Source organism: Aquarana catesbeiana, linkage group LG05 (assembly GCF_042186555.1).
Source record: "Aquarana catesbeiana isolate 2022-GZ linkage group LG05, ASM4218655v1, whole genome shotgun sequence".
In the NCBI taxonomy this organism is placed as follows: Eukaryota; Metazoa; Chordata; class Amphibia; order Anura; family Ranidae; genus Aquarana; species Aquarana catesbeiana.
The window spans coordinates 222,150,663-222,174,895 of NC_133328.1; the positions used below are offsets into that span (position 1 = coordinate 222,150,663).

The following is a 24,233-nucleotide window of genomic DNA, read 5'->3' on the forward strand; positions in this document are numbered from 1 at the left end:
TGGGCAAATACTCCTCCATCCGACATCCGGCCATTCTTCCCCACGTCCACATATAGAAATTCATAGTGTGCCGACACCACCGCCATTAAAACTATACTGTGGAACCCCTTATAATTAAAATAGTATGACCCCGAATGGGGTGGTGGCACAATGTGGACATGTTTCCCATCTATAGCCCCTCCACAATTGGGAAAGTCCCAACGGGTGGCAAAATGGGATGCCACAGTCTGCCATTCCTGTGGCGTTGAAGGAAACTGGGGAATCAAACAAGAAAACAAAAATCAGTAATTTTGAATCGAACATGGCAAGAAAATTATACAATTAAAAACATTATTCCACAGCATCAGTATAACATTAAATAATGTATATCTTCTGGAAGAAATAATATTAAAAAGGCACACTTATCAGATTGCTCACCCCCTCTGATGGAACATTGATTACATTTTAGGGGGTGGTGAAATTACCAAAAAATATTAATTTTAGGACACACAGGGATTTATGGACTAAAAAGGCTACAAGACTGCAGTTGTTCCACTCTGCAAGTGCAGTTGCTCCCCAGCTTTAAGTAAATGAGGTAAGGTAAAAAGGCTTTCATGTTGCAAGGAGTACACAACCACATGCAAGGGCAATTAATGAAAACACTTTGTGGCTTGTATATGATTTGATGATGGAAATCAGCAGAGCTTCTGCTCATTTACTAAAGCACTGGAGCAAATGCACTTGTAGAGTGCACATGCATTTTGCAAAGTGCAACATATATTTGCTTTTTAAAAATCAACACCACAGAAGATTCTAGCAAATTATTAGGGGGGGGGGGGGTTGAAATCAAGCTAATTATAAGCACACTATTTGGATAGAGTTTAGGGGAAACAAAATACAATGCAGCTGACTAAATACATTCAAACTGAGAAGACAAGGTGAATATGTGACCAGCATTGTATGCTGGAGAGGTTATTGAAGGCAAATATACATGCATGACAAAAAAGAACATGAAACAAATCAAGCATGCGTGAGAAGAAAAAAGGGGACATTCACACTATATTACAATGATGGTAAGTAGTGTTTGAGCTAAGAAATACATTACATTATCAAAGATAAATAAAAGAACATGTGATGCTAATAAAAGAAAAAATTCTTACCTTAATATAGTCCTTCTGCAGGACCTGGATGATAGCAGAACAGGTCTCTGGGATAATGATCCCCAGAGCCTGGGGGGAGATGCCTGTCGAGAACTTGAGGTCCTGCAGGCTTCTCCCCGTCGCCAAGTACCGCAACGTGGCAACTAGCCTCTGCTCCGGAGTGATGGCTTGCCTCATGCAGGTATCCTGCCTGCTGATATAGGGGGTCAGCAAAGCCACCAAACGATCAAAAACGGGGTCCGTCATCCGGAGAAAGTTCCTGAAATCCTCAGGATTATTCTCACGGATCTCACGGAGCAATGGCATGTGACAGAACTGGTCACGCTGGAGCAACCAATTCTTGGTCCATGAACTCCTCCTCGCCCTGTTCATGGACTGGTCTTGGTCTGAAGAATAAACTACAGCACCAAGCACATACAATGCACGAGCTCGACGACGAGTACGTACAGGTAACATGGCTTCAAAACGGTCGGCTGGTCAGAATGCACTTAACAGAACGCACTGAAGAACAGCAAGGCCTGTGAAGAACGACCTGAAAATCAGGAACGAGCGGACAATAAAACAAAGATTTCTCAATGCCAACTGACCAAACGCACTGAAAAGCAGATACAAACCTCACAAGCACAGACTGAACAACAGTTAAAACGAACTGAAAAATACGAGTCTCACAAGCGCGAATCGTCTCTCACCAAACTTCTACTAACACGAGATAAACACGAGATTAGCAGAAGGAGCCCAAAGGGTGTCGTACGGGCTATTGAACTTCCGTTTTATAGTCTCGCCGGACTTGATGTACGTCACCGCGTACTAGGCTGTCAAACTTTTGTGTGGTCGTGTGTAGGCAAGTCCGTTCGTTAGAAAGTCTGCCGCAAGTCCGCCAAAAGTCCGCAGGAAGTCTGTCGAACCGGCTGTCGGACTTTTGTAGATGAAAAGTCCGACCGTGTGTACGCGGCATTAAAGGAGTCGTAAAGTCTTGATGTTTTTCATCTTAATGCATTCTATGCATTAAGGTGAAAAACCTTCTGTGCTGCAGCTGCCTCCCAGAGCCCCCCTTTTACTTACCTGAACCCGATTGTTCCAGCAACAAGAATTAGCCCGGCAGCTCCAGCCGCTGTTTCGAGTCCTCATTGGATAGATTGATAGCAGCAGGAGCCATTGGCTCCCGCTGCTGTCAATCAAATCCAGTGACACGAGAGCCAGGGGGGCGTTGCCGAATCCTGCTGTCTGTGTCAAAGGACGCAGCAGCAGGACTCGGCAGCGCGCCTGCATGAGTGCCCCCATGGAATGTGGCTCTCCGTGGGGGCACTCGATGCGAAGAAGGAGTGCCACCGGGGGACCCAAAAAAAAGGAGGATTAGGGCTGCTCTGTGCAAAGCCCTTGCGCAAAGCAGGTAAGTATGACATGTTTGTTATTTAACCACCACGCAAATCGACGTGCCCATACGTTGGCACTTTGACGCTAAATACTGGGGTTATGGCAGCAGCTAGCTGCCATAACCCCAGAATGTTCGGGAATGGCGTGGGTTTCTCTTTAGGATAAAAGTGGTCTCTGTGGCGGATTTGCCGCAAGATCACTTTTATCGGCGGCGGGAGTGGTGCCCACCCCCCTCCCACCATGCTATGGTTGTCTCCGCCGCATACTGGACCAGCCGGCGGAGACAATCGCATCCTCTCCCATGGATGCCTGGCTACTGACTGAGGGGAAGATGGCGGCTGCTCGGCTCCATGGCATGGAAGGGCGGAAGCAACGTCTAACGTCACTTCCGCTTATAGCGCTTAAAAGGACAATTTTATTTTTTTTTTTTTTATTGCATTTTAGTGTAAATATGAGATCTGAGGTCTTTTTGACCCCAGATCTCATATTTAAGAGGTCCTGTCATGCTTTTTTTTTATTTTACAAGGGATATTTACATTCCTTGTAATAGGAATAAAAGTGACCCAATTTTTTTTTTTTTTTAAAGTGTCAAAATAAAAAAACTAAAAGTAAAATAAATAAGAAAAAACATTTTTTTTTAAAGCGACCCGTCCCGACAAGCTCACGCGCAGAAACAAAAGCATACGTGAGTAGCGCCCACATATGAAAACGGTGTTCAAACCACGAATGTGAGGTATCGCCATGATTGTTAGAGCGATAGCAATAATTCTAGCCCTAGACCTCCTCTGTAACTCAAAACTGGTAACCTGTAGACATTTTTCAACATCGCCTATGGAGATTTTTAAGGGTAAAAGTTTGTCGCCGTTCCACAAGCGGGTGCAATTTTGAAGCATTGACATGTTGGGTATCAATTTACTCAGCATAACATTATCTTTCACAATATAAAAAAAATTGGGCTAACTTTACTGTTGTCATTTTTTAATTAAAAAATAAGTGTTTTTTTTCCAAAAAAAGTGCGCTTGTAAGACCGCTGCGCAAATACGGTGTGACAGAAAGTATTGCAAGGACCGCCATTTTATTCTCTAGGGTGTTTGAAAAAAAATATATAATGTTTGGGGGTTCTAATGCCGTGTACACACGACCGGACTTTTCGACAGCAAAGGTCCGACGGAACGAATCTGCCGGACAATTCGATTGTGTGTGGGCTTCATCGGACCTTTACTGTCGAAAAATCAGACGAACTTTAGAAATAGAACATGTTTCAAATCTTTCCGACGGACTCGAGTCCGGTCGAAAATTCAGTTCGTCTGTATGCTAGTCCGATGAACGAACAACGACGCAAGGGCAGCTATTGGCTACTGGCTATGAACTTTCTCATTCTAGTCTGGTCGTACGTCATCACGTTCTAATCAATCGGACTTTGGTGTGATCGTGTGTAGGTAAGTCCGTTGCGTCGGAACTCCGTCGAAAGTCCGTCAAAAAGTCCTTCGGAGTTCAGTCCGTCGAAAGTCCGCTTGTGTGTACACGGTATAAGTAATTTTCTAGCAAACAAAATGTGGTGTCTACAAGCAAAACAACATTGTGGGTGAGAGTAGAGAGAAGATTGTCTTTAATCTCCCTGGTTGTATGATTATTTCCGATTTTTGATGCTCAAAGCGGTACATTGTTTTGCATGGAAATTTGGCGTTTTATATTGTAGGCCTTTAATTCTTAGGAGTAACTCACTTAAATCTGTCCAAACAAGAGTCTAGTAGACAGCCCAGGTATGATAAAGTTTGAAACAAGAAATCATAAATTATAATATAATAAATAACTATAAATAATAACAAATAATAATATAATAATAATAAAAATTATTCAATAATGTAATCAAATCAAAAACACTGAAATTTGCTTAGTTGCAGAATTGTCACTGTCATTACTTTCAGTGTTTGATGACGAATTTCCCCACGAATCACTATTGCTCAATTCTGCAAGTGATTCTAATTTATTATCGCTGTTTTCTAGCTGGTCTAAAACTGCTTTTGATGTAAAGGGACGCTTTTTGGTTGCTATTGACAATCTCCAGTTTCCAGGCAGAAAGAACAGTATTTATAATATAAAACTGCATGCAAAGCACTGGACAAAGCACTGGGGACAAAAAGGAGGTGAAATAATGTGATACAGTAATGTAATCTGTAAGATTACAGTGTACTGTATGTGTATTGTGTTTTTCACTTTTTGAATTTGGCGCAGTGCTCCGTCCCCGTGCGTCGCAGCGCTCATAGGGAACGGAGCTCGGCATTGTGATAGATCCGGCGGAGGACAGCTCACACACACAGCGGGGAGACATCGAAGGATCCAGGGGACAAGGTAAGTAACTTTGCCTGGATCCTGCGATGCGATCCCGAGTGTGGCTCGGGGTTACCACTTTTGGTACTGAAAATCCACCCCGAGCCACACTCTGGATTACCGCCAGGGAGGTTAATGGCTTGTTTTAAATTACAGAGAGAACAAAACTCAGATCCCATAGAGCAGGGGTCAGCAACCTTTTTCCACTTTAGGGCAGGATTCAAAGTATGTGAAAGCATGGAGGGTGCCGCATTCACCTGCTAACAAATGAGGATAATAACCTGGACCACTTTACATTACACAGCCCCCGCACCTCTGGGCCCCTTTACATTACACAGCCCCGCACCTTTGGACCCCTTTACATTACACAGCCCCCCATACCTCTGGACCCCTTTACATTATACAGCCCCCCTGCACATCACCCAGCCCCCTCTGCATATTACACAGCTCCCCTGCATGTTACACAGCCCCCCTCTACACACACACACCCCCTGCATATTACACAGCCCCCCCCCCCCCCCCCCCGCAGCTCTGCCCTTTCATACCTTGCCCCATGCAGAGAGAGAGACAGAGCAGAGCAGGGAGCAGGAAGCTGAATGAGAACATGGGAGAGATATACAGCAGCGCTGATAAGACAACGGGAGCTTCCAGAGTTAATTTTTCATATTAACAAGCTGGTGAATGGTTGCTTGGACCACCTAGCAACCAATCACCTGTAAAGTTAACTCCAGTAGCTCCCCCTGTCTTTGCAGCTTTGCTGTGTGTCTCTCCCATGCTGTCATTCTGCTTCCTGCTCCGCTCTGCTCTTACTTAAATTGTCCCTGGGTCGGTGCACCTGAATTTATCACGTGCACTGACGGGCCAGACATTTAGCGGCGGCAGGCCAGGTGCGTAGGTTGTCAACCCCTGCCATAGAGTCACAAGGGAATGTATAGGGGAGCTACATGGGGGACTCTATGTACAGGAGTGGAAGCCCTGAGACTCTAACCAAGTGAGCTATGCCTTCCATGTCTGATGATTAACCATGTGAGAAGAAGACCAACTTTTGAGCAGCCAGAGACTATAAAACAGGATGTCAAATCAGTTTCGGGACCAAAGATTTGGATTTAAAGACCAGATCCACAGTGGGAATAAATCACTTTTGCACAAAATCCTCACTAAACGGATAGAAGGCGGATAAGTGTTTAGGGGAAGCAAACATCTAATCAAGATACTTCTAATCACTATGGAGCAACTGCTGGGAAAGTGTGTGCAAAGGTAAAGTCTTTGAAGCCTTAGGAGTTTTAAATAACCCAAGACTGGAAGCAGCACTGGTAGAAGCAACAGGTTTATCTTCTAGTCTCAGAGTGATGCGCCAGTGGCGTATCATCTATGTGTGCAGGGTGTTTCACTGCACACGGGCCTCCGAGAGGGGGGCCCACTGTGACCTGACTCACTCTGCACAAATGGATGATACGTTCAGGGTGGGGGCCCAACTTTTCATCCAGAGGGCATCGCATTAAAGGAAGGGAGGGGGGGCACACCACTGCTGACAGGAGAAGTGACATCTGTATCACCACTCCTGTGGGCAGACACCTCTGGAGAAGAGATGCTGGGGAGGTTCGTGGAGTAACTGCTCAGACAAGTAAAGAAAAAGTGTCAACAAAGGAAGACTTCCTCTGCAGGGCTATGCAATAGATGATGCCATCAGTCAGAGCCTGGCAGAGGAAGTTTGCTTTTGGGAGATCATCTGAGCTATCACTACACTGGCATCCCCGGCATCCCTTCAGATGAGAGAAATGAGCCCAGAAGGAAAGCGAGAGAGGGGAATGATTCCTCTAAACAAAATGCCATATGGATCCAGCAGCCAGGTAAGGAGCACCAGTGTCCCCCCTCCCCCACTGACTGGCAGTGCCTCCACTAAGAACCAAGACCCCATCTCTACTTACGAAACACCCGGACCCCCTAATCTGCCCCCACTAAGCACCAAGACCCCCATCTCTACTTACTGAGCACCAGGACCCTCATCTCCCCCCACTAAGCACCAAGACCCCCATCTCTGCTTACTGAGCACCAGGATCCCCAATCTGCCCCCACTAAGCACCAATACCCCCATCTCTGCTTACTGAGCACCAGGACCCCCCAATCTGCTCCCACTAAGCACCAAGACCCCCATCTCTGCTTAATGAGCACCAGGACTCTCATCTCCCCCACTAAGCACCGGGACCCTCATCTCCCCCCACTAAGCACAAGGAATCCCGTCTGCCCCCGCTAAGCACCAGGACCCTCATCTCCCCCACTAAGCACCGGGACCCTCATCTACCCCCACTAAGCACAAGGAACCCCGTCTGCCCCCACTAAGCACCAGGACCCCCCATCCCCCCCACTAAGCACCAAGACCCCCCATCTCCCCGCACTAAGCACCAGGACCCTCATCTCCCCCCACTAAGCACCAGAGCCCTCATCCCCCCACTAAGCACCATGACCCCCCATCTCCCCCTACTAAGCACCAAGACACCCCATCTCCCCCCACCAAGCACCAGGACCCCATCTCTCCCCACTAAGCACCTAGACCCCCCCAATCTGCCCCCAGTAAGCACCAAGACCCCCATCTCTGCTTAATGAGCACCAGGACCCTCATCTCCCCCCCCTAAGCACCAGGACCCTCATCTCCCTCCACTAAGCATCAGGAGCCCCCCATCTCTGCTTACTGAGCACCAGGACCCCCGTCTCCCCCCACTAAGCACCTGGACCCTCCTCTCCCACCACTAAGCACCAGGGCCTTCATCTCCCCCCACTAAGCGCCAGGTCCCCCCACTAAGCACCATCTCTCCCACTAAGCACCAGGGCCCCCTACTAAGCACCAGGACCCCACATCTCCCTACTAAGCACCATGACCCACCTCCCCCTACTAAGCACCAAGACACCTCATCTCCCCCCACCAAACACCAGGACCCCATCTCTACCCACTAAGCACCAGGACCCCCATCTCTCCCCACTAAGCACCTGGACCCCCCATCTCCCCCCACTAAGCATAAGGACCCCCACATCTTCCCTGACTGAGCACCAGTGCTCCCTTTAGTCCCCTTTGAAGACAAAGCTGCATTATTTTAGGCAGGTAGGCAGGGTCAAGGGCAGGGCTGGGGGCCCCATCGGGTAGGCTGTAGGGGGCCCCATGATTTCTAACAGCAGCCCTGTTGAAACTGCCAGCCACCCACTGCACCAATCACCCTCAACTGTCCTACTGTGTCCTCCTCAGGCCCCCGTGTCCTCCTCTGGCCCCATGTGTCCTTCTCTACTAACACTCCACTTCCCTACTGATACCATTCACTGGCCCCCAGAAAGCATTTTAAAAAAATGAAAAAAAAAAAACTAAAAAATGTAATTGTAAAAAAAATAAATAAATAGAATAATAATAAAGAACTGCTGACACTGCCTTACTGACACCACCCTTCATATACTACCCACTGCCATACACATACTACCCACCGTAATACATTCCATACCCCTCTCCTACACATACCACCCACCACCATACACTCTGCACTCCTCTCCTGCACATACTACCCACCACCATACACTCCACACCCCTCTCCTACACGTACCACCCACTGCCATGCACTCCACACCCCTCTCCCTGAACATACTACCCACCGTATTACATTCCACACCCCTCTCCTATACATACCACCCACCGCCATACACCCCGCACTCCTCTCCTGCACATACTACCCACCTCCATTCACTTCTCACTCCTCTCCCTGCACATACCACCCACCTCCATACACTCTGCTGCACATCCCACCCACCGCTATACACTCCACACGCCTCTCCCTGCACATAGTATCCACCACCATACACTTTGCACTCTTCTCCCTGCACATATTACCCACTGCTGTACAGTCCGCACTCCTCTCCTGAGAAAGACACCAAAACAAGTGTGGCGCTGAACAGTATATGATGCTAATATATGCAAGTCAATGGACAATAGGAGAATCAATACCATCTGCTACAAGCATATAGTCCTTTTAGAAACATCAAAGGCACATAGTCTCTAGGGCAACGTGTAAAAACAAAATAATGAAAAAAATATGAAAATCTTGACCGAAATTCTGCTCACTACCACCAAGAGTTGGAGAGGCTTACCAGATGAGATGGACCCAATGGGGCATACGCCGGATTGGGTCGGACAAGGCTTAGGTGGTAAGTGGCTGTATGTACTCCGAGGAGGATGCGGTCTCACGAATTGGTAGTGTTCGTCCAGTGATGCCGGGAGCTTGAGAGGTGTACACAATCTCACAGATGAGGGTCTTGAGGGAGTAATGGGGTATTCCACACAAAGACCCCTCAAAACAACATTCACCGGACCAGATTTTGATGTGGAAGGATGGAAAAAGAAAAAAAGGGCCACATAGTGTAAATCCAAAAAAATGAAATATTTATTACGGATAAAAAAGATGTACACTCACATGTAGATCCAAAACTTAAAACAGCGCTGTTAGAGAAAAAGTGGCGACAATGGGGTCCTGCCCGACGCGTTTCGTCCCAAAAGACGTCATCAGGGGCCCCCTGATGACGTCTTTTGGGACGAAACGCGTCGGGCAGGACCCCATTGTCGCCACTTTTTCTCTAACAGCGCTGTTTTAAGTTTTGGATCTACATGTGAGTGTACATCTTTTTTATCCGTAATAAATATTTCATTTTTTTGGATTTACACTATGTGGCCCTTTTTTTCTTTTTCCATCCTTCCACATCAAAATCTGGTCCGGTGAATGTTGTTTTGAGGGGTCTTTGTGTGGAATACCCCATTACTCCCTCAAGACCCTCATCTGTGAGATTGTGTACACCTCTCAAGCTCCCGGCATCACTGGACGAACACTACCAATTCGTGAGACCGCATCCTCCTCGGAGTACATACAGCCACTTACCACCTAAGCCTTGTCCGACCCAATCCGGCGTATGCCCCATTGGGTCCATCTCATCTGGTAAGCCTCTCCAACTCTTGGTGGTAGTGAGCAGAATTTCGGTCAAGATTTTCATATTTTTTTCATTATTTTGTTTTTACACGTTGCCCTAGAGACTATGTGCCTTTGATGTTTCTAAAAGGACTATATGCTTGTAGCAGATGGTATTGATTCTCCTATTGTCCATTGACTTGCATATATTAGCATCATATACTGTTCAGCGCCACACTTGTTTTGGTGTCTTTCTCATTTATACTTTGTTGGTCGTGTTGGCTGCTTCTATGTTTTTTAGTTCAGGGTAGCGCAGAATTTTTCCACATCTTGTTTCGCACTCCTCTCCTGCACATACTTCCCACCTCCATACTCTCTGCACGCCTCTCCTGCACATACTACCCACCGCGGTACACCCCATACTCCACTGGTGCACGTACTACCCGCCGCCGTATACTCCACACGGTACAATCCCTATTTAACATTATCACATTCTGCACAATGTAAATCATCTCAGACTCTATTTAACCACACCCCTTTTAAGCCACGCCCAATATTTAGTGCAATTTTAACCACACGCTGCGCACACCACATTTCTTCATTTGCCGGTGTCTGGGGCCCATTCTTGATCTTGCACATGGACCCACTCATTTCATGATATGGCCCTGTGATGCCCACTGCATCAATTAAAGCCAGGTTTACACCAATGCACTTTGGTTTGGGTGCAGAGGATTTATGCACGTTTTACATGTGAGTCAGATGGTTGGAGGTGACCAAAGTCGCTGTAGGCAGGCAGCAGGAACAGACAAAAGATATAAGTTGAACATGGATCTTTGCAAGCAAGAGCAGCAGGAAGGGTATGCTTTCTCTTTTGGGACAAAACCAAAAATGTAATATATTGCAGCCCACCAATCATTAGATATGGTGACTAAATTAGTTTTATTTTTTTTTACTTTTTTCCCTTTGTTTTCACCTGATCTGGCCAGTAACACACCTCCTGTATTAGCGTGCCCCCACTCAGGAAGGAGGAGCACAGGGGCAACTTTAGGCAACAGCATTGTCAGTCTGGGGGGGAGGGGAGTGTTAGATGCACTAGCAGATTTGAAGCCAAATTCCAGCTCACATTTTGTAAGCAGTTACAGCAAATAGTTTTTTTATTCCTTTAGGGATAAAGGTTTTAAACAAGAAGCTGATCATCGTAAGCACATCTGCCCGGGTTTGTCTCATCCCTTTAACTGATATTTTGCAAGAGGGCTTGTTCTGTTGAAAAAAATTGAATATAGAAAGCCTGAAAAGGAAAATGAATGTAGCCATCACATCTAAGAATTGGTAAACTGCAATATAATAAATGTTTGCTTTTGGGTTTAATACTCCTTTAACCACTTCACATCCCGCCCATTATCATATGACATCCGCAGGAGAGATCTCCCATCCTGGGCGGGCGTCATATGACGACCTGGGCTTCCCGGCTGTCTAGGGTCCTCACGTGCGCATGCCCGCCGCGTTACTCAGTAGCCGATGCTCGTGCCGGCGGCCGCGATTGCCCGATAACAGAGCAGGACCGTGGATCTGTGTGTGTAAACACACAGATCCTCGTCCTGAGAGGAGACCGACGGTGTGTTCCCAGTACAGAGGAACACTGATCGGTCTCCTCCCCTTGTCAGTCCCCTCCCCCCACAGTTAGAATCACTCCCTAGGTAAAACATTTAACCCCTTGATCGCCCCCTAGTGTTAACTCCTTCCCTGCCAATGACATTTATACAGTAATCAGTGCATTTTTATAGCACTGATCACTGTATAAATGTGAATGGTCCCAAAATGGTGTCGAAAGTGTCCGATATGTCCGCCGCAATGTTGCAGTCACAATAAAAATCGCAGATGGCCGCCATTACTAGTAAAAAATAAATAAGTAATAAAAATGCCATAAAACTATCCCCTATTTTGTAGACACTATAACTTTTGCGCAAACCAATCAATAAATGCTTATTGCGATTTTTTTTTTTACCAAAAATATGTAGAAGAATACACATCGGCCTAAACTGAGGAAAAAATGTGTTTTTTAAAATACAAATTGGGATATTTATTATAGCAAAAAGTAAAAAATATTGTGTTTTTCTTCAAACTTGTCGCTCTTCTTTTGTTGGTAGCGCAAAAAATAAAAACCGCAGAGATGATTAAATACCACCAAAAGAAAGCTCTATTTGTGGGAAAAAAATGATAAAAATTTCATTTAGGTACAATGTTGCATGATCGTGCAATTGTCATTTAAAATGTGACAGCGCTGAAAACTAAAAATTGGCCTGGGCAGAAAGGGGGTGAAAATGCCCTGAATTGAAGTGGTTAAGTATATCTACTCCCTTCTCTTTCAGTTGTGCTACCAGCTGATGTAAAAATTAATCAAACTGGCATCACGGTCAATAAAACAAAGATAAAAATGTATTTTATGTATTGTCAAGCATATTCAGTCTTCATCCAGCCTAATATAAAGATACCTTTTATATTCAAATGTAGCTCAATGTACCATTCAGGTATTTTTAAGCAAATCATCGTTCCAATGTACAGTATTCAGTGTGGATTATGTCAAATGTGTACATGATGATAAACGTATTTATAGCAATTCTCAGCACTGTATATATAAACAAAGTAGCAGCTATGTCGTAAGGCACACCCTTGCCCAGATTGGTTCCAGCAGACAAGATGAGTAATTGTGTGAACAATGTGAAACACTTTTGAATGCAGTCAATAAAAAACAGCCAGTCAGAATCCAACACATGATCACTTCTTCCAAAAAAAAAAAAGTGCCAAAAATCCATTTTAAAAAAAGGAGCTTCAGAAAGCCAGGGTTTGAGTTCTAGATATGGAAGTAGTCTTTTGCCCATTTCAGCCTCTCACAGACATGAGCACCCATTCATTTTCCTAATGTTTCTAAATGCATACTGATTATCTGCAAAACTTTTTGCTGATAAGGAATGAAAATCCCATAATAGTTGGACTGTGTATAATTAAAAAAGCTGAAAATATTTCAAACAATATAAAATTATTCCTCTAATAAATCTCTTCTGGGTACTTTTTTTACTATACCGTCTTTATTACCAGAACAGTGACCTGAAATAAGTCTTAAAACATCAGATTAATTGTGTCCTCTCTCTAAGTGTTTCATCATAACCAAGCACTAGGTTTTGTAATGAAGAGCAAGCACATGGTAAGCTTTCCACGTGTTTTTTCCAATGCTGGGGAAAATTCTTTTCGCCATTACTGTTTAGTAATCAGATATAAACATTGGATACTTTCCATTCTTGCTCCAATTCTCATTTTCTAACACTTATGCCCCGTATACACAGTCGGATTTTCCGACGGAAAATGTGTGATAGGACCTTGTTGTCGGAAATTCCGACCGTGTGTGGGCTCCATCACACATTTTCCATCGGATTTTCCGACACACAAAGTTTGAGAGCAGGCTATAAAATTTTCCGACAACAAAATCCGTTGTCGGAAATTCCGATCGTGTGTACACAAATCCGACGGACAAAGTGCCACGCATGCTCAGAATAAATAAAGAGATGAAAGCTATTGGCCACTGCCCCGTTTATAGTCCCGACGTACGTGTTTTACGTCACTGCGTTCAGAACGATCGGATTTTCCGACAACTTTGTGTGACCGTGTGTATGCAAGACAAGTTTGAACCAACATCCGTCGGAAAAAATCCTAGGATTTTGTTGTCGGAATGTCCGAACAAAGTCCGACCGTGTGTACGGGGCATAAGACTTATCCAAACTTGTTTGTTTTGATGCAGCAAAACGCATACAATTTGCTGCAGAAAATGCATTTCAAGTAGAAATGTCATTTGTTAAACGACAAAGTTTCAAAAAAATCATGCATGGTGGTAAGAAAAACAACTTATTTTATTATTTTGCCAGTTTTTAAACAGTAAAGAACTACGGGCTCCATTCACAAAGCCTTCACGATAAAAACAATACTAAAATACCGCATGTCTTATTTTATGAAGTAATGTTGTATTTTAGTAGTGAAAGCCTGCAGTAATTTAGCCGCATAGCCCGTGTCCTTACCACAGGCATTCACTAACTGGTTGTTAAGGAGCGGGTGGCCACCACGTTCTTAACAACTGATGAATCATCAGCTGTCAAGGGCCTCTTCCCCACAACCCTGGCTGATGGTTGTGAGGGTCTGTGCGCAAGGGGCTTATCGGAATCTGGAAGCCCCCTTTAACAATGTGAATTAATATGGGGTACATGTATTTTTTATTTTATTTTTGTGAATTGACTTCACTCCTGTTTTATGCAGTATTTACCGGTTGTTTTTGCAGTAAATACCACATAAAGCAGTAGTAAATTGACATTATCAGGATTGCATGTGGTATTTGGGAAAACACCTAAATACGGCATGCGATCTGGTTCTGTGAATGGAGCCCAATATTGGCATTCAGTAACCATAGAAACAAATCACTTCGAAATTGTTATGAATACTCCTAATGGGTGAAAACTATAACCTTATTGGCTTCTGTTAGTTACTATACATCAATAACCTTAGTATTATGTTAAAGGAGTGTGACATTTAAAAAAAAAAAACACACATACCTCTATGATGTCCTACATAAGCTCTAACTGAATGATCACATGACTGCTGATTTCTCAGTTCTCGGTCAGCTCTGAACAGAGAGCAGTGACTGTCATTCACCGCTCTCTGCTCTGCCCCTCCAGCGCTCACTGGAGCGCCAAGTTGGGGAGGGGGTGGGAGAGTCTGGCCTCATGCTGAAAGGTGAAGCTAGCTGTCAATCAGGCAATGGGGTGGATCCAGGCAATACTGTTGGGATGCTTCCTGAGACTAGAGCTGCCCCATCAGCTGATAGCGGAGGCACAGAAGGACAACAGTAATTGTACTTCTGTGACCTACAATAGAAGTATGATCAAAAAAAGCCTCAGTCATAGTTCTCTTATTATTTAAAGTTTTTTGTAATAAGAAGAATGCAGTCAAAGTTTACACCAACAGAATAGAAAGCACAGATAAAGGCTCCTGAAAGTTTATATTCTCTGCAGTATTCACTGCATTAATTCTGAAACTGTGTGCCAAAGAAACAACTGATTCAGTAGTGCAGGCTAAAATGACTCCCACACTTATGCAGAACTTCTTGTTCCTAAGTTGTTGCCTCCATGAAATACAGCCAATTCCCCCCACATTTACTGACTACACGAATATTATTTAATGGACTACTAAATAAAGATGATGGTTCACTGTACAGACACCCACTGCATGTTCTCTGTGCAGCTACTGAGAAGCAAGTATTAATAACAGCAAGAAAATCTAAGTCATTATAATTTATTATAAACTTTTTCAGCTCTTACTAACACTTCTATTAGTTACATAGTAATATGCACGGAATAAACATGCTGCCAAGTTAAAAGGGAAATGCTTTCCTATAAAAAAAAAATTCACAGTACCTCAGATGACCGCAATTCCCAGATCTGTCCTGCTGGTATTATGAAAGTAGATGTATAATGATTTAAACTATCATTTGTGGTTAGCCAGGGTAAATGAAGGTGAGCTGTTACTGCTGTTACATCTACAAAAGTACACTATAATCACTGGTGTAGCGTCAGGGGTTGCAGGGGTCGCTAAGGCGACCCCGTCCATGCTCCAGGTGACCCTTGTGGTTCACCTGTCACATCTGGACAGGAGGGGCGGTGGGGGCGGCATATACAGGAACCGATCCCCTCCATTTTTCTCCTGCAGCCACTGAAAGCCAGTTTTTCCTCCTCTCCCTTCCACCAGCATTCAGTGGCTGCAGGAGGAAAATGGAGGGGGCCAGTTCACTCTGCTCCTTCATAACCGAAGCAAAGTAAACTGTGTTCACTATGCTTCAGTTTGTGAATGAACAGGAAGGTCTGTAAAGAGATATTCCTGTTCATTCATTCTGTGCAGCTGAGGCTGCAGAAATGGAGATTAAGGAATGGGGGGCAGCACAGGGGTGTAGTGGTTAGCACTTTCACCTAGCAGCAATAGGGTCGCTGGTTCAAATCTCAACCACGACACCATCTGCCTGAAGTTCGCATGTTCTCCCTGTGCCTGCGTGGGTTTCCTCCGGGTACTCCGGTTTCCTCCCACAATCCAAAGACATGCTGGTAGGTTAATTAGATCCTATTGAAAAATTGGCCAAATATGTGTATATTGTACGTGTATGTGTTTGTGATCGTGTCAGGACCCCATGGGGCAAAAGGACCACGCTATAGCACAGATGGACATCGGTGGCAAAAAGCGCCCTGAGGCGATTCAGTTCGCATAGGTAGCGCTATACAAGTCACTCATTCATTCATTCAATGTCCAGTGCCCTAATGACACCAGCCACACACGCACCGTCACACTGTCAATGTCCACTTTTAAGGTAGGCTAAGTTTATATTTTTACAGTGTCATTTGTTTTATTATTTTTTTCTAAATGTTCCTTACTATTCCTTACTATTTAGGCCTTGCTAGTTAATTTCCAAAAAAAATAAATAAAAAAAGGGGGGCACTGACCCCCAGTGATATTTGATCTCTTTCATGTTCAGGTAGATCTCTGCCTCTCATAGACTGCCTACCCTTGCTCCGGGGTATTCAAAACAATAGGAGAGATATGCCAAAATGTGGACAGTTTCTCCCAAATCTGAGTTATTTAAAGTTGTGCATGCGCTACTTTTGGCGCACTGCAGTGCGTTTTTTTTAACGAATCGCACAGGAATCACACAGAAAAGCAAGCACGTTCCTGTGCGATTACTGGTGTAGACCGGCCCTAAAATTTTCTGAAGAACTGTTGGACAAAGGTGTGGAAAAAACAGTTTCTATACAAGTATCTTTTTATTCTCTTTGCTTTTGTAAAACACATCTGTGAAGAATAAAAGTGACCACACCTGAAATGTGAAGTTAAGCGGTTGGAAGACACATTCCATATCTTGAAGCTTAATGAAGTTGGAAGCATCAATTGTATCGCCATACACAAAAGAGGAAGGAGACACAGTCCTGTAAAAATAATCAACAAATGATGTTCTCTAAAGAATCTTCAAATTATATAACCATGCTGGGTTTTCCCTTTTTAAAATAATGAGATTATGACTGACATTTTCAAATAACAGTTTACTAAGCGACATAGTGGATGCTATTACACGTCATGCAAATATAAAATAAAAGAAGATATCTTGCAGAATCAGATACTAAATAAAAATAAGTTACAAATTGTACATACAGACATATCCCCGTCTTTACCTGGCAACAAAAACATTTAAGCCAGGATGGAACAAAAAGTTTCCTTTACCCTCCTCCTTTTGTGCAGAATTCCAGATAGATAGATACAGAAACACCTGGAAATAATCACAGCAGCCATACATCATCTATATCACCAGCTTCATTCATGAGCATATTGATGATTGTAATGATTACTTTTTATGTGCAAAAAAAAGTTACCCCGGCTTATAAGTACTAAAGGTGCATCTTGATCCTCAGCACTGTTACATCCATTTTTTTATTCATGCTGGAGGCTACAGCTTTCGGTGTACAATTGGAGCAGACAGAATTTGGGGCAGCTGTGATTAGTAACCAATCACTACAGTACAGAGGAGCAAGCTGCACCTTAAAAATAAATGAAAACAGCGCTGGTAAAAATAAATAAGTGCAAAGAACTGTTACAGCTGCTGGATGCAAGTGCTACAACTTGATAATAATTATACAGAAAAATACAGCCTGGCAACTGTCACATGAAATAGTGCAATTTTGAAGTTACATCTAAATTCACTAAGTGCTCGATGGATCGAGTGACATATAGTGAAAGTGAAATAAATCTGTTTGGAAACAAAAACATTGGCAATAGAATATACCTCAATATTTAGCAAAATAAATATATATGCACGTAATCAAATAAAAAATCCAGGATGGGTGTAGACATTCCTCAGGATAAGACCCACTAAGCTGTAATGGCAGACTTCCAGCTCCTTAGCCAAGGTTTGCATACAGTCACCTGAGGTGCTGCAGCAATTGCAGGAGAATGGAATGAGACTTGGACCGCTGTCACTGGGATATAACCTTGAAAGCCGCGGACATCATATTCCACCCAAAAAGATATGAAAAAAGATATGGTATAATACTGTAGGGAAGAGGATCAGATGCGCATAATAGCGCTACTCACAGAAAGGAGACTGCAAACAGGCATTCAGAATTGTCCGTGAACGCCGCTATGATAGTGTGCGTTCCACAGGGAACAGGAAACAGCCACCAGTCCATCCAGATCAACCTGAGTGAGTGTGGGTGCAAGTCTACAATTATCCCTATTCTTATTTAAAGTACCCATATAGCGCCGTCAATTTACGCAGCGCTCCACACATACATTGCACACTCACATCAGTCCCTACCCTCAAGGAGCCCACAAGCCGAAGGTCCCCAACTCACATTCATACATACTAGGGCCAATTTTGGACAGAAGCCAAATAACCTACCAGCATGTCTTTGGAGTGTGGGAGGAAACCGGAGTACCCGGAGGAAATCCACTCAGGCACAGGGAGAACATGCAAACTCCAGGCAGGTAGTGTCGTGGTTGGGATTCGAACCAACGACCCTCTTTACTGCTAGGTGAGAGTGCAAACCACTACACCACTGTGCTGCCCTAAATATCTGACATTGCAGCAGTGGGAACCGGCCCTTAGTACACATTAGCCAAGGTAAATTAAGAGGTTCTGCTTTAACCACTTGCTGCCCACCCGCCCGCACTGTACTGCCGGAGAGTGGTGGCTGCAGGCAAAGTGACATACCTGTACGTTGGTGCTTACTTCCGGGTTTAGGGCGAGCCCATGAGCGTCCACCCGCCTTCTACTGTATTTGTACACAGCGTGAGCCTGTCAGCAAGCTCTGTGAATGATTCACAGATGAAACATGCTGATCGGCTGTGAATGTTGACATTCAACACAGAGCTCTGTACAAAGGGAACGATCTCTGTTTTTATTATCTCTGCAATGCAGGAATGAGAAACTTAGAGATCTGTTAGTAAAAGCAGCTCACTTTACACACATTACGGCACACTTTTAACCCTTGATCGCCCAAGATGTTAGCCCTCCCAGTGACAGTGTATAGTAATATCAATGATCGCTGAATTAATGTCACTCGTGATGCGGCAGTTAGTGAGTTCCTCTCAGCGTCAGTGTCAAATTGACTGTATCGCAGTCCTGTTATAAGCTGCCTATTGGCCATTAGTAGTATAAAATTTTTTTAAAATAGAACTTCTAGTATACAGTATATACCATAGTTTGTAGGTGCTATAACATTCATGCAAAGCAATCAATAAACATGTATTGATATTTACTATCAAAAACATGCAGCAGAATACATTTTGGCCAAAAATTTATGAAGAAATTAGATTTTTTTTTTAAATGTATTGGATATATTTTTGTCAGAAAGTAAAAAATATTGGTTTTTTTTTTCACAATCTTCCGCATTTTTTCATTTATATCACATAACATAAAAAACCCAGTGGTGATCAAATACAACCAAAAGAAAACTCTTTTTGTGTGAAAAATATTATATAAATTTAGTTTGGGTATTGCGCTGCATGCCTGTACAATTACCATTTAAAGTAGCGCAGTGCCGAATAGCAAAAAATGGCCTGGTCATGAAGGGGGTAAAATCTTCCAGAGCTTAAAGGCGCTGTAAAGTCTCAAGGTTTTTCACCTTAATGCATTCTATGCATTAAAGCGGAGTTCCAGCCAAAAGTGGAACTTCTGCTCTTTTGTCTCCTCCCCCCTCCGGTGCCACATTTGGCACCTTTAGTGGGGAGGTATCCTGTCCCCACTTCCGGGAGCCGCGGCCATTGACGTCATTGCTCGGCTACCTCCTCCTCCCTCTCCCCTGTCGCCAGGCCAGTAGTAGAGAGGAGCGGAGCCTCGTGCATGCGCCGTAAAGGCTACACTGCTGGGTTTCCTTAAACGCAATGGCGGCGGCAGCACCAGCCAATTGAAACATCAGCTGCGATGCTGACATCGGTGGAATCCAGGACAGGTAAGTGTCCTATTATTAAAAGCCAGCATTTGCAGTATGTGTAGCTGCTGGCTTTTAATTTTTGCAGCAGTGGGCGGACCTCCACTTTAAGGTGAAAAACCTTCTGAGCTGCAGCTGCCCTCCAGAGCCCCCTTTTTCCTACCTGAACCCATTCGTTCGAGCAACAAGCAGGAGCCCAGTGGCTCCAGCCGCTGTCTCTGTCTGGAGTCTATTGGCTCATGAGCGCACCCGCATGAGTACCACCATGGAAAGCGGCTCTCTGTGGGGGCACTCGATGAAGAGGAGGATCGCCACCAGGGCACCCCAGAAGAGGAGGATTGGGGCTGCTCTGTGCAAAACCCTTGTAACATGTTTGTTACTTAAAAAAAAAAAAAAAAAAAAACCTTTACAATCACTTTAATCAGTTAAGGAGAAATGACCTACAGATACATTTCACCTTAGCCATTCAGGGCAAAGGAACAGTGCAAATGACCCCCCTGAGCTCCTCCTCTGTTCCTTCCTCCTTTGCAGCTGGTTACAATACCCTGAATGAACAAGGTGGCAGCGTCTCTAATGTTGACAGACTTTTAATAATTTAACAAAGGAAAGGTTAAGGAAGTCAATATCTCTTTTTTTCAGTGTTGCTAATCGCTTGATAACTGTATGGCAAATTGGAGGTCAACATTGGCAGATGTGTAGATGAAAGCTGATAATGTCTTTTATTAATACTGGAAAGAGATGTGAATACAAAACTAATGATAACAGCAATATATCCTGTTTTTACAGTCTGGAAACCAATGACTAGATGAAAGCTTGTGCCGGAAAGTTTGAAATATAAACATAAAAAGAATGTGATTTTCCACTGAAGATTGTACACTTCCTTTGTATTGCTATAGGGTGACAGTTGGTTGCTTACCCTGTAAGTGATGAGTCCACTTCGTGCTTTAGAGGCACTGCCAGAATAAGGGTGTTGTCATGCAAGGACTCTTCCCGTTCAATGTTTCCGCTGTGGTGAAAATATAATAAACGAATTATTAAATGTCAGTAAGCAGTTTTCCATATCAAGCACACCCATCTAATATGTGTATAAATAGAAGTAGCTTACTCTTCATTTTTTGCCTATGAGTAGCTGCTTGAAATATTATGGCTAAACGTGTTTTTATAAAAGTACCCCTGCTGCATTACATTTGGAAAACTGCAGTTTCACTAGTTAAGCTATTCTCTTTCAGACTAACATCTCATCCTTAGTTAAATATATATAATACACCTGGTCACAAGCATATATTAGAAATCACAAAGGGATTACAAAACCATTTATTCTACAGAGGAATAAAACATCTCTTAAATGTCAATTGTAAAGACATATGTTATTTCAGTACAGAGTGATATTCTACTCCAGAGTTTCTCAACCTTTATATCGGGTGAACCCTTGAAATATTTTTCAGGTCTCAGGGAATCTCACCTAAATGAATTATACCTACAGTTCATGGTACATTAGCAGGATCACTAAATTGTAGGACTGCCTAAATATAAGAATAAATAATATGGAAAAACTAGCATATTTGACACCCTGGGTAGATCCTTTTTTGCTCTGCACAACAGTAATATTCTTGAAGATAATAAAAAATGTAGATAATTACTTTTTTTCTAGTTTGTGGTATTCCCTCATACAGCCTAAGGTTATTTCTAAAATATATAATAATAAAATATACACTGGACTGAGTAGTAATGTATATTAGAGAACTACTTCATATCTTCTCAGCATTGGGCTAAAAAAACGCCCCCCCCCCCCCTCCCCTGTCGACAGCCTGCAGAGAGGGGGGGGGGGGCAGCTACATTTACAATTAGTTATAATGTGTTCTTTTTTGCAATAGTTGTCTCTCAATAAGAAAAAAACAACTACCGGTAATCATTATCTAATTCTAGGTGGTTTGTGTATAATTAGAAATTAATGTTAATCAGCTAAAAAATATATTTTTTCAGTTTTAGTAGGGAGGGGTTAAAACCCTGGGTTTTGTTGACTGTTTCCTATTAAGATTTTCCTTTAATTTCTTTCATGGATATGGAACAGGATGTGAGAGTGAATCTCTACAAAGTGAGAGAATCCTCCTCTTAGACAGCTGTCTTTGGAACAAGGGTTTCATTGAAAGATTTCCATGCAATGCCTGTTTTGAGGAATACTGAAAAAAAATTTGGAATTTCCAATAATTTTCTGTTTCAGCACTTACATGGTCCTTGGTAAATTTTGACAAGTTACTAACTCACAGTAAGAAGTAGCAACAGGCAAACAAAGAAAATTAACCCTTTCATGACTAAGCCTATTTTTGAAATTTGGTGTTTACAAGTTAAAATCCGTATTTTTTGCTAGAAAATTACTTAGAACCCCCAAACATTATATATATTTTTTTAGAAGAGAGTCTAAAGAATAAAATGGCGATTGTTGCAATATTTTTTATCACACGGTATTTGTGCAGCGGTGTTTTAAACGCAAATTTTTGGAAAAGTGACACTTTCATGAATTTTAAAAAATCCAAACAGTAAAGTTACCCCAATTTTTTTGTATAATGTGAAAGATGATGTTACGCCGAGTAAATAGATACCAAACATGTCACCCTTTATAATTGCACACACTCGTGGAATGGCGACGAACTACGGTACCTATGAATTTCCATAGGCGACGCTTTAAAATTTTTTTACGGTTACCAGGTTTGAGCTACAGAGGAGGTCTAGGGCTAGAATTATTGCTCTCGCTCTGACGATCGCGGCGATACCTCACATGTGTGGTTTGAACACCGTTTACATATGCGGGCGCGACTTCCGTATGCGTTTTCTTCGCTGCGCGAGCTCGCGGGGACGGGGGCACTTTAAAAAATTTTTTATTTATTTATTTATTTATTTTATTTATTTTTGTACTTTTATAAATTGTGTTTAAAATTTTTTTTTTTTTTTTACTTTTATTGCTGTCACAAGCAATGTAAACATCCCTTGTGACAGTAATATGTGGTGACAGGTACTCTTTATGGAGGGATGGGGGGTCTAAAAGACCCCCCATCCCTCCTTTACACTTCAAAGTATTCAGATCGCTGAAAACGGCGATTCTGAATACTGTGTACTTTTTTAAATTCGGCGCCATTGGCAGCCGAGTAAACGGGAAGTGACGTCATGACGTCGCTTCCGCGTTTACAATTAGAAGGCTGGAACGAAGCCGCTCACAGCTTCGTTCCAGCCCGCCCCCAGCCGCCGGAGACGTCGCTTCCGCGTTTACAATTAGAAGGCTGGAACGAAGCCGCTCACAGCTTCGTTCCAGCCCGCCCCCAGCCGCCGGAGATTCCCGAATGGACACCGGGCCTCCCGATCGCACGGGAGGCCCGGTAACAGCGGCGGGAGGCGGCATCGGTTGTTATATTCGGGTAGCCGATCGCCCGCTGAAAACAACGGTACCGGGATGATGCCTGCAGCTGCGGGCATCATCCCGGTATAACCCCGGAAAGCCGAGGACGCATATGTGCGTTCGGTCGGCGGGAAGGGGTTAATATGGAACTCCTTACTCCAATCTGCCCGATTATCTCCTACTCTACTCTCCTACTATTAGCTTTTAGACAATCCCTAAAAACCCTTCTCTTCGGAGAAGTCTATCCTACCCACACCTAACAACTTTGTTTTCATTTTCTCCATCTGATCATCCCCCACAGCTGTTACCTTTTGCTCCACTTGATCCCCCCTAGACTGTAAGCTCTAACGAACAGGGCCCTCTGATCCCTCCTGTATTGAATTATATTGTAGCTGTTTGCCCCCAAGTTGTAAAGCACTACGCAAACTGTTGGCGCTATATAAAACCTGTATAATAATAATAATACAGTTACTCAAGTGTGCCTTTTTCCTTCTATTGCTACAAAAGACTTGTAGATGAGATCCCCAAAACTGAACTTGGTCAAACTGTTCTGTAACTATCCTTTTCTGTTCCTTTAAGTTACTATCATTCTGAATTGGACTTTTGTAATTACTAAAAGTAGATTTTAACCTTAAGAGTGTGTGATAGCAAAGCAAACGGTCATATCAACGGTTTTTAACCAGGGACATCTATACCTTCTGAGAGTATGGGAACCAAATGATGACAGTATGGGACTGAATCACTGAATATAAAAAAAAAAAAGTGAAACGGCATTCCCTGCAAACTGATTTTGAAATAAGAGTGTTAAAAATCACATTGATGTGGCAGATGACATTTTTGAGTAACCTTCAAAGTAACTGTATTTAATTCCATGTTTTGATTGCAAAAAACAACAACAAAATCTCACTAGTAGTTCGCTTATGTATTCATGATTTGCCATTTTTAGATAAATACATGTTGTATCATCCCTAATATGCATTTATAGCTATACATATGTAAACCTAATCCAAAAATACAGAATATAGGTGGTACTCAGGTAAAGGTAAAGTCCAACTAG

At 43.3% G+C, this 24,233-nt stretch overlaps 1 protein-coding gene across 2 annotated transcripts in view; it reads right to left on the reverse strand.

The window, feature by feature from the left end:
- The window catches only part of ITGA9 (integrin subunit alpha 9), a 626,511-nt gene that overhangs the window by 79,716 nt on the left and 522,562 nt on the right, over window positions 1-24,233 (reverse strand). For both annotated transcript variants that reach the window (XM_073630570.1, XM_073630571.1), the window contains exons 21-22: window positions 20,702-20,791; window positions 16,680-16,788 (exon numbers count right to left, since the gene is read on the reverse strand). In XM_073630570.1, coding sequence (XP_073486671.1) covers window positions 16,680-16,788; window positions 20,702-20,791 — 199 coding nt within the window. The remainder of the gene's footprint in view (window positions 1-16,679; window positions 16,789-20,701; window positions 20,792-24,233) is intronic.